Source organism: Ruditapes philippinarum, unplaced genomic scaffold, assembly GCF_026571515.1.
Source record: "Ruditapes philippinarum isolate M1 unplaced genomic scaffold, ASM2657151v2 ctg4185_1_1_1_1, whole genome shotgun sequence".
Taxonomy (NCBI): Eukaryota; Metazoa; Mollusca; class Bivalvia; order Venerida; family Veneridae; genus Ruditapes; species Ruditapes philippinarum.
Genome location: NW_026861333.1, coordinates 40,954 through 57,076, shown reverse-complemented (window position 1 = coordinate 57,076; position 16,123 = coordinate 40,954). Strand labels below are relative to the sequence as shown.

At 33.4% G+C, this 16,123-nt stretch overlaps 1 protein-coding gene across 4 annotated transcripts; it reads left to right on the top strand.

Moving 5' to 3' along the window:
• Positions 1 to 858: 858 nt before the first annotated feature.
• LOC132715292 (microspherule protein 1-like) lies at positions 859 to 14,440 on the top strand. 4 transcript variants are annotated; one of them, XM_060698287.1, is made up of 12 exons: positions 859 to 945; positions 3,801 to 4,247; positions 4,787 to 4,908; positions 5,458 to 5,499; positions 5,731 to 5,811; positions 6,243 to 6,352; positions 7,287 to 7,395; positions 7,830 to 8,045; positions 10,031 to 10,163; positions 11,120 to 11,202; positions 12,267 to 12,482; positions 13,704 to 14,440. In XM_060698287.1, exons 2-12 carry the CDS (start codon positions 3,809 to 3,811, stop codon positions 13,791 to 13,793), a joined length of 1,641 nt encoding a protein of 546 aa, XP_060554270.1. In that variant the 5' UTR covers positions 859 to 945; positions 3,801 to 3,808; the 3' UTR covers positions 13,794 to 14,440. The 4 variants fall into 4 exon arrangements, with proteins under 4 accessions (XP_060554270.1, XP_060554271.1, XP_060554269.1 ...); XM_060698288.1 differs by having other exon boundaries at positions 874 to 963; XM_060698286.1 differs by lacking the exon at positions 859 to 945 and adding an exon at positions 2,604 to 2,640 and having other exon boundaries at positions 10,043 to 10,163.
• The last annotated feature ends 1,683 nt before the right edge of the window (positions 14,441 to 16,123 follow it).

The following is a 16,123-nucleotide window of genomic DNA, read 5'->3' as shown; positions in this document are numbered from 1 at the left end:
TTCTCTGTTTTAATCTAATTTCTTTAACAGGAGCAATGGCATTCAACACTGACATAAAAATATCTTTACTCTTTTCGTAGTGTGAATCTTGGTTTGAACAATAATATATCTAAACACGCGGGTTCACTGAAGTCGCATGTAGGGGTTATTCACTGAAAGCTGAAAGCAATTTGTGTTAATTGTTAATGTTGGAAATATAAACAAACGAACATTTTGTGATTCTTAATTGCAAAGGGATTTTAGCCGAAGGTAAAGTTTAAAATTTTAAATACATTAATTACAACATTTGGAGGAATATTTGTGTAGAGGTAGAACAAAATATACGAATATCGTTAGTTCAATCACGTCTGAGGTGAGATTCTCTTTCATCGCCATTCGCACTGGTGCGATTACTTAAAACAACAGAAAACAGCTAGTCATGTAGCTCGACTTAAAAATGCCATAATGTAATGTTTATACGTATCCATTAAAGGGTAGGTCTATAACATGAAAAGAATCACAAACAACGAAATTAATTATTTTGCTACGGATTATTCATTTAACACAACAAATTCTCTTAAATGTCGTCTATCAGGATAGCTTTTAATTTTACATTGCCAATACCTCATATTTATAGATAAAGATCGATGCGGAAGCTAATTTAGTTTTCTGGTGTGTGCCCTAAATTTTGATATCGACCTTGTCCGCTAGGCTTTTATGGAAGAAGGCTTTTTGATACTGGACAATTTCAATTTATTAATGTATTATTTTCTGTATATTATTTAAAAGAATAAAACCTATATATCACATTTTTACCCGTGCTTATATAAACAAACGACTGCATACTCTGAAGTAGTTATCGTCGAGATGACAATGACATTTTGATAAATCGAAATTAAATTAGACAATATGGAGTCGTGATGGCACAGCTTTTATAATAATTCAGTAAAAATCTTTCCTGCAGAGGTAATAGTACTGTTACATGTAAGCCAAACTTTTTAAAACGTGTCACATTGTAAGCTTTTGTTTTCAGAGCCAAAAACTCTGAGTGATTATTTACTGAGCAAAAGATATCCGAAGAATAAAGGGTACAAACAAACTCGTAACAAACTCGGCCCCAGCTCTTAGGGGTCGGCTCTTAGGGCCGAATCACCTTTGACACACTTAGGGTTTCTTAATCGGACAAAAATCATAATCGATCATCGAAAATAATCGAACAACCCTTTTCGATCAGTCATCGATTATATAATCGAAACATTTATGATAACAAAGTAAAAAGTATAATGTACATATCACCTGGCAGTATGCTTTTCTCTCGTCGATTCGTGACTCTTATTTGGAAAAATTGCACTTGCACAACAAATATCAGACATACATACAGTTAAATTAGTGCATTTGTTCAATAAATTCATTATCTAAAAGTTCAAAAACTTTAAATTACTTTTAAAAACAACCGCTCAAAGATTAGAGCATCTGAACATGTCAACCATGACTGTCTTGCTCAGCTGGACGCTTACCCATCGATTCGTGAAATCCGATTCACCCTGTGACGTCATCAAAATATAGGTGCTCACACCACTAAATGTTCGCATGTTTATTTTCAGTCCGATCTGATCAATATATGTTTTAAAGTCTTAAGTAAATTCTTACAGCGTAATGAATATTTTTTTGGCTTAATTGTAAGTGTGTTTGATAAATTAAAACACCAATATCGAATATTTTAAAGTAATTAGGTCATCAGCTGATTGTAGGGTTAGCTCATTTACACCTGTTCAATTACGCATTTTGATTGGATAGAATTGTCAAGTCGAGTGTCTAATAAAACTTGTGTAGTTTTCGGATGGTGTATGTCCTTGCAGAAGTATTTATACCAGACAATTATGTAGGTCACGAATCGATGAGAAGGCACGAATCGATGAGAATAAGGCATACAGTTAGTTGAAGGTGGCCAGTATATTGGAAGAAGAAGAAGAAGGATCATGCTTTAATATTTATAAGAATTCCATTTCCATGTGACCACAACTTTATCAACTGAAATAAATTAGTTTTAAGATATACTATGCTCATCCTTGAGTAAAATATTTTAATCAAATAAATTAAAATCTATGAAATTATTATATCTCACTTTCTATAAAAGAATGAATAAACTATGTATGGGAACAAGTTAAGTTGGTCGAATTGTTCTTAACAAAACTGCCAGTTTTTTTAATGACACTATATATTGATATTGCAACAACCACCTATAGTGTGTAGAATAATTTTATACATAACATATCTTCTTTGTGTGAAGTCAAAACATGTTTATTTTATATCTACAAATAGACGGTATAGCAATTTTAAATATTTTCTAATGTCAAATTTTAGCATAGTATACCTTTAAACTAGCATGCCTGATGTCAACTATTAACTCAATGGTCACCAGTATGCTTTCATATTCAATTGAATGAAAATTAATGTTTCAAACAAAACTGGCTTTAATTTAGAGTGTTGTTATAATACAGTTAGTCACTTAAGTAACAGCAAGAAAATAAATTACTGATGATCGATTATTTAACTTTGTAATCGATCATCGCCGATCGGTTCTATAACCGATCAATTTTCGATTATACTCGATCATCGTTTAATCCCTAGACACACTTATGAAAAAAGTAACATGCAAAGGTAATTATTATGAATGTAATAAATAAAAAATTGTTAAGTTTATTTCAATCAGTCAAATTTTACGTACATAGATTATTTCATTATCATATCAATATTATGAACATACTCCGAATCTGATAAAAATTCAATTTCCAGTCCTATGGCTATAATGGTGAATATTTAATCAAGATCTAGGAAATATGTAGTTAACTATAGGTTTGTTTATGAAGTTAATATGAAAAAGACAAAGCCTCAAAGAGAGCACAATTTACTTTTACTGTGAAAAAGTATAAAATAATCATTCATTTTTATTTCACATTTTTTGTTGTAAAACTGTCGTTCGGTATTTAATACACTGCTTCTGTTTATACTGGTTCCCTGTGCTATTATGGTTCCTATAATAGTACGCAGGACACAAGTCTTCGCATCTGCTTTCAATCAGAATACCTTGGCTTTTATCGTTATCTTGTTATTTGAAATGTTGCAATTTGTCAATTTAGTACTTCCAACAAAAGTTTTCAAAACCATCTTTATCTAGCAGGTACTCGCGTTACTGTAAAGCTCGCTTTGTGAGCAGGCCCTTTGGGCCAGCTTTTCGAGCTCATTATTAATGTTTTTCATACTTCTCTAATAGGCAATAATAATGTATTGATAGATGTATTGTTATCAGTTTGGACGACAAGAAACATCAATCTGTGCATTATCCATACCTAGGGCATTTTAATTCCCCATCAGTGTCCCAGGTACGGTGAATTTCCAGCTTAAGCACTAAGGTGGAGGAAGGCCTCACAGCTCCGTGCATTACTTTAGGCATGAAGGGGCACCTGAGTAGAACCACTGATGTTTCATAAGCTAACAAGTTAGCTTTCTCACATGAAAATATCCAAGGTCTCCTACAGAATTCAAACCCAATCTTGGTGAAGGGCAAATGGTTTGAAATCAACAACCTTAACCCCTCGACCAAGGATGTCCCATGGCTTTTTAAAAAAATACAAAAGAAGGCAATAATTTAATTTCATCTGATGCAAAACACTTTTATATTGTTACACAAACTTTAAGTACATATTTACTTTTGTGGTAATGATCAACATCAACTTGAGAGCATTTTTTTATATAGTCCTGTCGACTAACCTGAAGTTCTCAGTGTTCCAGTAGTAAAGTATAATTATCTTGTACATTAGGTTTCAAGATGGAATCTAGTCAGATACCAATTACACAACTATCAGTGGCACCTATATTAGCATCAATGTCTTCAGCAACACAGCCAAGTGCCCAACTAACAACTGGAATGACCTTGACCTCTACTTATGGTACAGCTACAATTCCATCAGTTCCATCAGTAAGCTTGCCGATTTCAACAAATAATGTAAATATTACAACACAAGAGACACCATCCACATCACAGAAACCTGTTCTACAGAATGTTTCATTACCAGCCCCACAAACTCCAAAAGTGTCTGTAACTGCATCTGGAAGCCAAGTGTCATCAAGATATCAACCCACTCCAGATTTGTCCAGCTCTATGGAACGTAGAAGTTCAAAAAGGTCAATTAAGCGTAAGAGATTTGATGATGAAGTTGTTGAATCTAGTTTACCAAAACAGGAGAGACCTTCAAGGGATAGGAAAGGTAATGTCATTTACACGGATAGGAAAGCTAATGTCATTTACACTTAGCTTTTATCATTTCTGGGTCTGTATTTCTTAAAATGTTTTCAAATTTGAGATAATAAAATTTTGTATGTTTATCAGTTGAAGTTTTTATTATTTTATTTGGGTATCAGTTTTGTTTAATTTATAATATCATCAATACATTCTGTTTTACTGTCAGTTAGGTTTATTATCTGCAATACATGGATTCGAGTCTTATTTTGGTCACAACCATGTTTCCTCATATGATGTCAGTACTGGTTAGTTCTAGGAAAAGTGTACAAGTGTGCTTCATATATGCTACAAACTTTCTTAACAGTCAAGTTTAAATAATTGATCCTTAAATTAAGAATTTGATTAATAAATTAATGAGCATAATATTTTAACCCTGAAGCCTGCTTGTGCCACCATCTTAATGCCTGGCTTTTTGATACTGGAATATCTCATATAAGCAATTTGGCTGTTTGGAATATTATTATATATAAAACATCATATAATTATATTGGCTGTATTTTCTAGTGTCAGGGACTGTGACAATAGAAGCAGATCGTCAGACAAAGGAAGTGACCACGGGTAAAAAAGATGTTGGAACGATTGTGTCTACTACAGAAAGGAAGAAAACCCCTGGTAAAGTTTGTAAGGTAAGTTCATGACCAAAACCACTGTATAACGTGTCTAGTTTATAAACTTTCAATCATTGCTGAATGTTTATGGTCACTGAGATTGAATCTTTTGCATCTTACCAATGTGCATGGTGGGTACGAATTCTCTGGAACTTTTTTCAAAAGAAGGCTATAAAACTAACTTATATAGACGATTAATGGAATTGGTTATACTTGAGGGTCCACCGATGATTGAACCAGTAAAATTGGAAAGTAGCCATATGACCTATATTGCCACAAAGTTATCAATCAAGTCAAAGTAGAAATTAAGACAAGACCTGTGAAATGGAAAAACCCAAACAATCTGTTAAAGGTTGGTTGCAGGCTTTGTTGAATGTGTATTGTGAATTAGTAAATGTGTATAAAGATGTCAGCAAGCACTTGTAGTAAAAGCAGTTCAGTACTGATTCTAGCTCTGTTTACACATGCAGTGACTGTGCTAATAAGATTACTGTGAATATTTGTGGACAAATTGACATTAAATATTTCAAAACTAGTAGAGAAACTAAATGTGTTCTTTTTTTTCAGACATCGAGATCTAGAAACAGATCAAAGAAACAGAAACCAAGGGTAAATCTTTAAAATTATTTATTTTTCGACAAAGTATAACCAATAATTATATGTTGATGTGCTGTTAAACCCGAACAAACAGGAATTGAAATTAAAAATTATATTGTGAAAAAAGCAAGTGTAAACAAGAGTAATTCGGTTTGTCAGGATTTTCTTATGATTTTTTCAAACACTGTCGTACATATTCAATATTTTTTTGACAAATTTAACTTTCCATGTTTGTTAATTCAGGCACCTGCACCGGCATCTGTTAAGGATCTTGGGCGCTGGAAACCTACCGATGATTTAGCTTTAATAACAGCTGTCCAACAGGTAAGTGACCATTGTTATACATACATTGTATGTATTTATTAATATTTAAGATAAAAGCACCATTGAGTCATTTGTCAATCTGTTGTCTAGTGATTGAGGCTGCGGACTTCAATTTCAAATCACTTTCAACACACTGTTGTGGTTTGTACTGTATACAAATCCCATTAGGAACTTTGAATTCTTCCCTGTACAACAGCTGACCAGCCACTAACAGAAAGTTTGCAGTTCTAGTTTGATGTATAAATTATGTATGAACATTTCCGTTCTTCCCTTGCCAGTTATGCTAAAAAAATCACCATATAATGGTAACCTTAATAGATTAAAAGATTGTCAGTCAGTCTTGTTTCAAATATGCAACAAGCAGGCAATATTTTTGTATTGTTCCTTCAAACTACACATAATTTTTTTTTTGTAAACATTTTTTCTTGCAGACCAATGACCTTACAGCAGTATACCTTGGAGTAAAATTTTCCTGTAAATTTACGTTGAAGGAGATACAGGAAAGATGGTACAGTCTGCTGTATGACCCAATTATCTCAAAGTAAGTTATCTGTTTATATCTCTAACATTTTGTTACTGAGGAAAGTAAACAGAAATGTACATATACATTCATGATTTTTTATCTACTTATTTGTACATGTGTATATAGCTTCGCTTCCACATAGCATTTCATTTCATGTATTGAACAACTGTTATCTATTGTTCTGTACTAGTAGTAACCTACCATATAACATTTTTGCCATCTTCGATGGGGCTTCAGGACTTCTTTTTGATCTATGGGGCTTCAGGACTTCTTTTTGATAATTCATTTAAACCACAATTCCACATTGATCTATGTTATTAGTAATTCAATAATTAGATATTAAAAATTGTTTTTCTATGATTTAGTTTCCTTTACTTGCTTGGAATGAAACTGGTCATGGATATGTGTCACATTAGGTGATTGGCCACAGATATGTCATGACACAAGAACTTCTCTGTGCATTAGAGCTGTCATTGATTCAGTGCAAAGCATATCAACTATATATCGATATCAGATGACTAAAATCAACGATACACTGATATATCGATAATAACTTATTATAACTTGTCTGTCATTCAATTTCATACCTGTTTTAATTATTTCAGTTAAAAACATGTTCTGTACTCTACATGATTTTTTTCCAGACAATATTTTTTGTCACCATTGCTATGAAATATTTCCACTGTATAACAAAAGCATATTGTTAGACATAAATAACTGCTTCTGTATATGTTTAGGTGAATTTTCATAATTTCTAGACATTTAGTTAATTAGTCAAAATTATTGATTTTTTAAAATGTGTATCGATTTTTGATCAGCAAAAAAATATCAACGATACATCGATATTGTCTCTATCGATGACAGCTCTACTGTGCATTATAAAACCAATGTCAACAAATGGTGAAAACTTAATTATTAGATGAATAAATTAAATGTATATGTATTATTTCAGATTATCAGTGCAGGCCATGAAACAATTCCACCCAGATGTTCTAGCCTCAGTACAAGCTAAAGCTTTATATAGTAAATCTGAGGAGACTTTGTTAGGCAAAATAACATCTGTAAGTAAAGTTACATGTTGTTTTCTATAAGTTTCTCATAAGTCATTGGTAAACCTTTATCTTTTGTATATTGCAAGACCGTTGTGATTATCTGCATTACTATTGAATTTGTGTGGAATCTATCTCGGTAACTTACAGAAGTTGGTAGTTGTACTCAGGTGCCTGATTGTGCCTAAATCGTAAAACGAGAGGCGTCTAAAGCTGGATAATCACATGTACAATGTCAGTGTAAATATAAAAAAACAAGCAAAAAAACAACAAATATATCTTAATGTTGGAATTCCTGAAACAAAATGTTGTTCTTCAAAATAAATCTAAATTATAAATGAAAAAGGTAAATAAATTGTGATCAACAAATACAACGCAAATTTTATTGAAGTCTGAAATCAATTTTGTATAATTACCTGCATGATTTCTTGTTGTTATAATATTAGACAAGTAACCCAACTGTGGAGAAGTTTCAAGAAGTATTAGATAATCATCCGGACACATTTTACCCGACACGAACAGCAAAAGCTCTACACAGTCATTGGCTACTGATGAAACAATATCATTTGTTACCTGACCAATCAGTGCAGCCGATGCCCCGTGGTGATCATGTGCTCAATTTTTCTGATGCCGAGGATCTGCTCACTGACGAAGATTTGAAAGTAAGACTCTTTTAAGATACTTTATTATATACTAAACATGTTGCATATAGAAAGAGCTGTCATGGATAGAGACGATATCAAAATCGATATACATTTGAAAAAAATCGATTATTTTGATAAATTATTTAAATGTCTATAAATTATGAAAATTCACTAAAAATATATACAAAAGCATGCGGCCTTGTGTAACACTTATCTGTTGTTACATAATGGACACATTTCATAGCGGTGATGACAAAATGAGGTCAGAAAAAAAATAGTCAGCTGATATCGGTATTTTATCAATATGCTTTGCACTGAATCTATGACAGCTCTACATTTAAAAAAGATTGTGAGATCAATTTAGTAAAGATTGTGAAATATCTAATGTAAACAACATTTATTATACCCCCACAAACGAAGTTTAGGGGGGGTATATAGGAGTCAGCTTGTCGGTTGGTCGGTCCGTCGGTCGGTCCACATCATGGTTTCCGGACGATAACTAGAGTTTGGAATGAGGTATTGTAATCAAACTTGGTATATAGCAACCTTATATGGAAACTCCGGTTGGTATTGCATTTGGACCCCCTGGGGTCAAGGTCAAGGTCACCGTTACTAAAAATAGAAAAATGGTTTCCGGACAATAACTAGAGTTAGGAATGAGATATTGTTATCAAACTTGGCGTATAGCAAGCTTATATGAAGACCTGGGTTGGTATTGCATTTGGGCCCTCTGGGGTCAAGGTCAAGGTCACTGTTACTAAAAATAGAAAAATGGTTTCCGGACAATAACTTGACTTAGGAATGACATACTGTTATCAAACTTGGTGTATAGCAAGCTTATATGAAGACCTGGGTTGGTATTGCATTTGGACCCCCTGGGGTCAAGGTCAAGGTCACCGTTAGGAAAAATAGACAAATGGTTTCCGGACAATAACTAGAGTTAGGAATGAGATATTGTAATCTAATTTGGTGTAAAGGAACTTATATGAAGACCTGGGTTGGTATTGCATTTGGACCCCCTAGGGTCAAGGTCACGGTTACAGTGTTACTAAAAATAGAAAAATGGTTTATGGACAATAACAAGAGTTAGGAATGAGATATTGTTATCAAACTTGGCGTATAGCAAGCCTATATGAAGACTTTGGTTGGTATTGCATTTGGGCCCCCTGGGGTCAAGGTCAAGTTCACCGTTGCGAAAAATGGTTTACGGACAATTACTAGAGTTAGAAATGAGATATTGTAATCTTATTTGGTGTATAGGAAGCTTATATGAAGACCTGGGTTGGTATTGCATTTGGACCCAATAGGGTCAAGGTCACTGTTACAGTGTTACTAAAAATAGAAAAAATGGTTTCCTGACAATAACTAGAGTTAGGAATGAGATATTGTAATCAAACTTGGTGTATAGCAAGCTTATTTCGAGACCCCAGTTGCGATTACAATTAATTGAAATATTTCTTTGTACACAGTTGATAGTTTGTGTTCAAATTTTTCTTCAGACTACTTTTTTTTCAAAAAGTCAAAGTTGTTGGTGGGGGTATTAATCACCTTCAGTGATAGGTCTAGTTTGTTTATGTAACAAATTTATCAAGTAGGGGTTAATGGGGTGAGGGTTAGTTTTCACCATAAACTAGCATTTGTGCTTGTATAAAAGGACATGACCATGTAATGGGTTATTCACAGTTTTTATATAGGCAAACTCATTTAACCTTTTGCTGTTTTTGTGTTATAATTTGCCTTGCTTTGAATTTGGAACAATCCATTCCAAGTTAAAATGATTTCATTATCAAAGTACAAAAACTGAGATGCAAACAGAATAGAGCATGATGTGCAGGCTGACCTGGCTCTATAATTGTGACAGAGGCAAACCACCTGCTGTTCTAACAGGTTAATTGTCAGATCGTCTCTTGTTAAAGGATCACTTTAAATATAGTCTTTGTTCTTTGAATATATTTCATGAAAATGTTAGAGAGTACAAATTTTAAGTAATAGTGACATATTAGGGTTTATTGAAGGAAGCTAAAGATGACACTGTGGAGCAAGAGTTAGCTGTGGCTGACAGAAGAAACAAGAGGGAAATACGTCATCTAGAACAAGAGTTACCAAAATGGCAGGTTTTAGTGGACAGTGTGACAGGTATACATTCCCTTTTAACTTCAGATGTGACAAAAATATTCTCTTTTATACTACTACTAATAATAATAATAAGGCGGCTTTACTTAACGAGGCTACATTTGCCAAAACGATCTTCCATATGTACCTCAACATATTTTCAACATATTTACATCAAATAATTGTACAAAAGACAATGTAATATTATAAAACATAGTATTAACTAATTATAAATGCAATGACAAACTAAACATAAATATTAACCATTAACAATGAAAACTGCAGTAAACATATTTATATAAACATAATACTATGGTACAGGTTTAAACAGAGTACTTACACTTTATGTAAGCTTTTTTGAATTTTTCAGTACTTTCAGACTGTTTTCAGTTTATAGGAATACTACATTGTATTAAATTGTAATGGTTAAACATGCTCATGTTTACTTGATGATGTGATGAAAGCTGTAGATTATTTGGACCAACGTGGAACTTCTGAGTGTGTTTCTTGGACTTTGTTGCATGTCAAACTGGTGTTTCTGTTAGTTATACACAAGCTGGAAATTTTATCTAGACTAGTTGCTTGCTCAGGGGGTTGGTGGTTCTACTCAGTTGCCTTATTATGGTGCTGAAATAATGCATGGAGGGGGCATCATAGTCCTATCTGCACCTGTAAAGCTGGAAGTTGCAAAACGTGAAAAATATTTTAAACTTTATAAAAGATTAGTAAGAAAAATGATACATGTGGAACAAAAAATCAACACAGGGTAAGTTTTAAAGTTTATTTAATGATGATAACCAGAATTTCAACTTGAACTCTCACGAGTCGTCATCAGGGTTATAAATTATTGATAATAGATTTTTGAAAAGTTTTTATTTTGAGTGATTTAATCTTGTAAAATCTTTATAAGTTATTGTCCGAAGTTAGACAGTTCATTAAGACAGTGTTTATTACATAGTATAAAATTTTATATTTACCAGGAATCAGTCCGCCAGATTTTGACAACCAGACACTGGCTGTTTTGAGAGGTAGACTGGTTAGATATCTGATGAGATCAAGGGAGGTAAGCAGCATGTTTCATCTTCATTTTATTGGCCGGTTTTGACAGGTGCAAACCCAGGTTATAGTAAGGTGAATGTTGGGCGGTGGGGAAAATTTTTTCATAAAAGTTTTCTCAGCAACTACTTATCACAGCCTCCTGATTTTAGGTAAACAGCATTAACAGGTGGTCTCATACTGTGGGATTCCTTTTCAGGTCTATCGCTCTTCCACTTTCTGGTAACTGACTTAGTTAAAAATATCGACATTATAATGGTAGGAAATTTTTATAAAAATTTTCTCGTCAACTACTTATCACAGCCTCTTGATATTAAGTATACTGCATTGACACATAATCCCATACTCTGGGATTCAATTTCAGGTTTGCTGCTCATCAACTTCCTGTTTACCTACTTAGTTAAATTTTTCGACATTTCATGGTCAATGGTACAAAATTTAAATTTAACCACAGCCTCATGATATTTGCTATACAAAGCAACCTGCCCTTTTATGTCTTTGACCCATTTTTTAACCATTAACCTGCTGGAACCAAAAGTGATAAGCCTTTGCCTACAGTCTAGTGCCATGCCAGCCTGCATGTCACAATTTCTCACTTATCATTACTGCTGATTTACAAAAACAAAACAATGAAGTTGGCATGGCACAAGATTTGTATGTATTCTTATTCAAGCATTGACTCCAGCAGTGCAAATTCTTGATTATAGAAAACCTGTTTAGATATCCTAGAGTTTGCTGGTCAGTTTCAGCATTTTGATATTAAAATTTCTTGAAACAGTAATGGATATGAAATAGTAATGGATATGCCAAAGTTAAGAATGGATATGCCAATTTTTATGGAAATTTAACAGGGTAAGGCAATTTTCTGGTAAGGCATTTTTCAGGTTAGGTATTTTTCTGGTACAGCAATTTTCTGTTTTAAGCATTAGATTCTTGTACATTTTTGTTTGTCGGTAAAAAATGCCTTTTCCTTAATTATAAGAGAATTTTACTTACAATGTTTTTGAAGTAGCTGTTTACCATACTGGTTTATATTTTGTATATATTTATATATTGTAATTTCTCTTGTAGATAACTCTAGGACGTGCCACAAAAGACAACCAGATAGATGTTGACCTGTCACTAGAAGGTCCAGCATGGAAGATATCAAGGCGACAGGGTATTATCAAACTGAGAGGCAATGGGGACTTTTATATTGCTAATGAGGGAAAGAGACCTATTTATATAGATGGAAAACCAATTCTTACCGGCAATAAACAAAGATTGTGTAATAACTCAGTGGTAGAGGTATTGAACTTTTTTTTTTGTATGAACAACTTGTAATTGTGTATTCTCATGTTAAATTGTAGTTCATGTTTATCTGCAATGATTGCATTTCTGTCACCAGCAAAGAGATAAGGCAGATTTGGCTGCTCAGTTTTATTATTGTGAAATAACTTTTTCTCAAACTTAAAAAAGGAAGTATGAAAGTTCAAAGCAAAACAACTTCCTTAAAGTAATTTAGTAGGACAATGGTAAAATGTTATACTAATTCTAATATTTGATCAAGGATTTATATATATATTTAAGTGGCATTTTTTACTAAGAATTTTATAAAATTGCAATTGATGAAAAATCCTTTGCAAAACTTACCTATCAGGCACTATTCAGTATTTTATTTATTAATTGTATGTACGGGAAGATATCCTGCTAATTTAATGTAAGTGGTCGTAGCCTGATACTGGTTTGGTGAGGTTCTTCAATATCTGAAAGTTATTCAGTTTAGTAAACCTAAAATTATGAATTGAAAACAAAAAATTACCATGGTTTTAGGTAAGAAAATATGGTATTTAACTTGCATTAATTAAATATGGAAACAAAAAATTGAACATTCTTGAACACTACTGAATTCAATAGCACAAATACACAGCTGGTAAATCTATATTAGAACATCACATGATGCAGATGCTTGAAGCTCATTGGTCACATTTTATAAGGTGTGGAATAAAAACAAATATTGTACTGATATCAGTCAGGCCAGCCCGCAAAGCTCAATTGGTTAGAGCGTGAGACTTGAAATCTCGGCATTTGGGTTCGATTCCCGGGATGGCCAACTAAAATTACTAACCAGTCTTTGGAATTCAAATTTAAATCGAGGTTCTGTGTATGAGTGTTTAAATAATTGGCACGCTAAAGAACCAGGAGAAGCTTCTGGAATTGGGGTATCTTTCTGTATCTGTATCTTACACTATCCTCCAAAATATAAAATGACTAATACTCTTCTGGAGGACTCTCGCCCATACATGTATGGGCAACCGGTGGCGAGTATAAATAAACTCAAATACAAACAAAATAATAACAGTGACAGTCATCTTTGTATGATTTACTCTTATGTTAATGCGAGTATATTGCTGCTGTGTTTGAAATGATACAGTAATTTTTTTCTCCCTTAATTCTGTAGGCTTTTACAGGGAAGTAACATATCTCACTTTATTTTAATATTTACAAATTACTTCTGTTTACTTTCAGATCTCTTGTTTACGGTTCATTTTCCTAATAAACCAAGATCTGATTAACTCTATAAGAACAGACACTCAGAAAATACCTGTATCAACTTGACACAGCAGACAGAATAGCTAAATGAAGATATTTGATATACATGGATAGAAGATAACTGTTTTATCTGGACACATACAAACAAGGTGCCATGTGAAGCAGGGAGAATAATAAAATACCTGTATCAAATTTACTTATATCCAACGATCACAGGTGTTTTCTTCGGTGTTTTAAAGAAGCAAATGAACAAATGCTTGAAGTGCTTGGACAGTGATATTTAGGCTTTCAGGATGGTGTAATATATATAGATAGAGCTGGAAGCCTAAGCATGCCCCTGGAAAATCCTAGTCTAGGACAGTACATGTTTTACATGGATTTACTTCAGACATTCATAGCATGTTTACAGACCTCAGATAGTATTTTTTGTGGAAGGACACAGTTGGTGATACTCGTTTAAAAGTTGCTAGAATTCAGATCAAATAGTTAATGTTTTTTTTCTCTTGATCAAATTTTATATGTATATTTTATAGCGATATATCTGAATAAGATAATATGAATATTGTTAAATAGAATATTACATACATGTACTGTTGTTTTGACTTTTGATATGAAAAAGCAGCATGAAATATATGTTTAATTTTGAAGAAAGAAACTGTTAATGTCTGTAAAGGTTATGATAAATGGTCAATGTAAATAAAAGAGAAAATAAACTGGTCTGTTTTAAATTACATGCTAATGTTATTAACCCATTGCATTTGAAAGTACAAAGATTGTTAAGTTGTAGGAATTAAACAAGAGCTGTCACACAAGTAATGGATGCCCCCGAAAAAGATTTCTTAAGCATGCAGGTACCGTATTATGAAAAGAAAAGAGAATGAAAGTAACTATTTGCTTAATATTGTTCTTGTGAAATGAAGTGCTATTTATAGCAAACTTAACACCTTGAGACAAGGGTCTCCTGGATGCGACGCATCATCTTGATGTGGTAGACATTTATGCGAAGTTATTTTAAAATCCTTCAATGCATGACAATACTAATGTGTACCTTCAAACTCTTCTTATGAGCAGAAGTACCTTCAGAATATTAGAGTGATCTTGACCTAGGGACATGGGTCTAACACACATGTGCCGAGTTATTTTAAAATCCTTCAATGCATGACAAAGTTATAGTTTGGACACAAATGTGTGTACCTACATATATAATCTCTCATTGTGATAGTGTGAACCTTCAAAATATAAGTTTGACCTTTGGAAAGGGATGTGGTTCTTGGTAGCTACACAATGTTGTCATGTGAGAACATTTGTGCCAAGTTATTTCAGAATCCCTAAATGCAGGACATAGTTAACAGTCTGGACACTATTGTTGTGGGAGGACGCACAAATGGACTTGAGCCTTATCCACAACACATTGTCTTGATGTGGTAAACATTTGTGCCAAGTTATCTTAAAATCCTTCCATGCATGACATGTCCGGACATGAATGTGTATCTTCAAACTCTTCTTGAGAGAACGAGTATCTTAAAACTAGAAGTGTGACCTTGACCTTGAAGGTAGGACAGGGGTCTTGAACTCAACATGTTGTCTTGATGTGGTTGACATTTATGCCCAGTTATTTTAAAATCCTTCAATGCATGACAAGTTACAGTCCGGACAGGAATGTGTGTACCTATTAACTCTAATAGTGATAAAGTTAACTTCAAAATGTTACTGTGACCTTTGAGGTAGGGACATAATTCTTGGACGCGACACATTGTCTTGATGTGGTAGACATTTATGCCAAGTTTTTTAAAATCATTCAATGCATGACAAAGTTACAGTCCGGACACGAATGTGTGTACCTATTACTAATTGCGTAACCTCAAAATGATAGTGTGACCTTGACCTTTGAGGAAGGGGCGTGGTTCTTGGATGCGACACATCGTCTTGTTGTGGTAGACATTTGTGCCAAATTATTTCGAAATTCCGCGATTTATGAGAAAGTTACAGTCCGGACACAAATGAAGTGGGGACGCACAGACGGTGCAATTTTAATATGCCTCCCTTCGGCAGCATAAAAAATGTTGAACTGGCCCTTGATCTAAGTAAACAGAACTATTTTACAAGTATTAATTGATAATGCAAATTAATAGATTCAAACATTTATACAAATTCAGTTTTAAAAGAAACATTGTACCATGAGCAACAATTAATACCAAAACAACTTTCACAAAGCCTATATTTTGTATCACTTTCCATTCACTGGAGTGTAAAGATTCCTTGCATTCATGTGAAACCATCCGAACAACTTTACAGATCAGTGATTTAACATAGGTGGCAGCCACTTGTCTATAGAGGTGAAAGATCACTATCTGGCTGCACTTGACAGTACTGGTGGGTTGAAACCATAAATATCA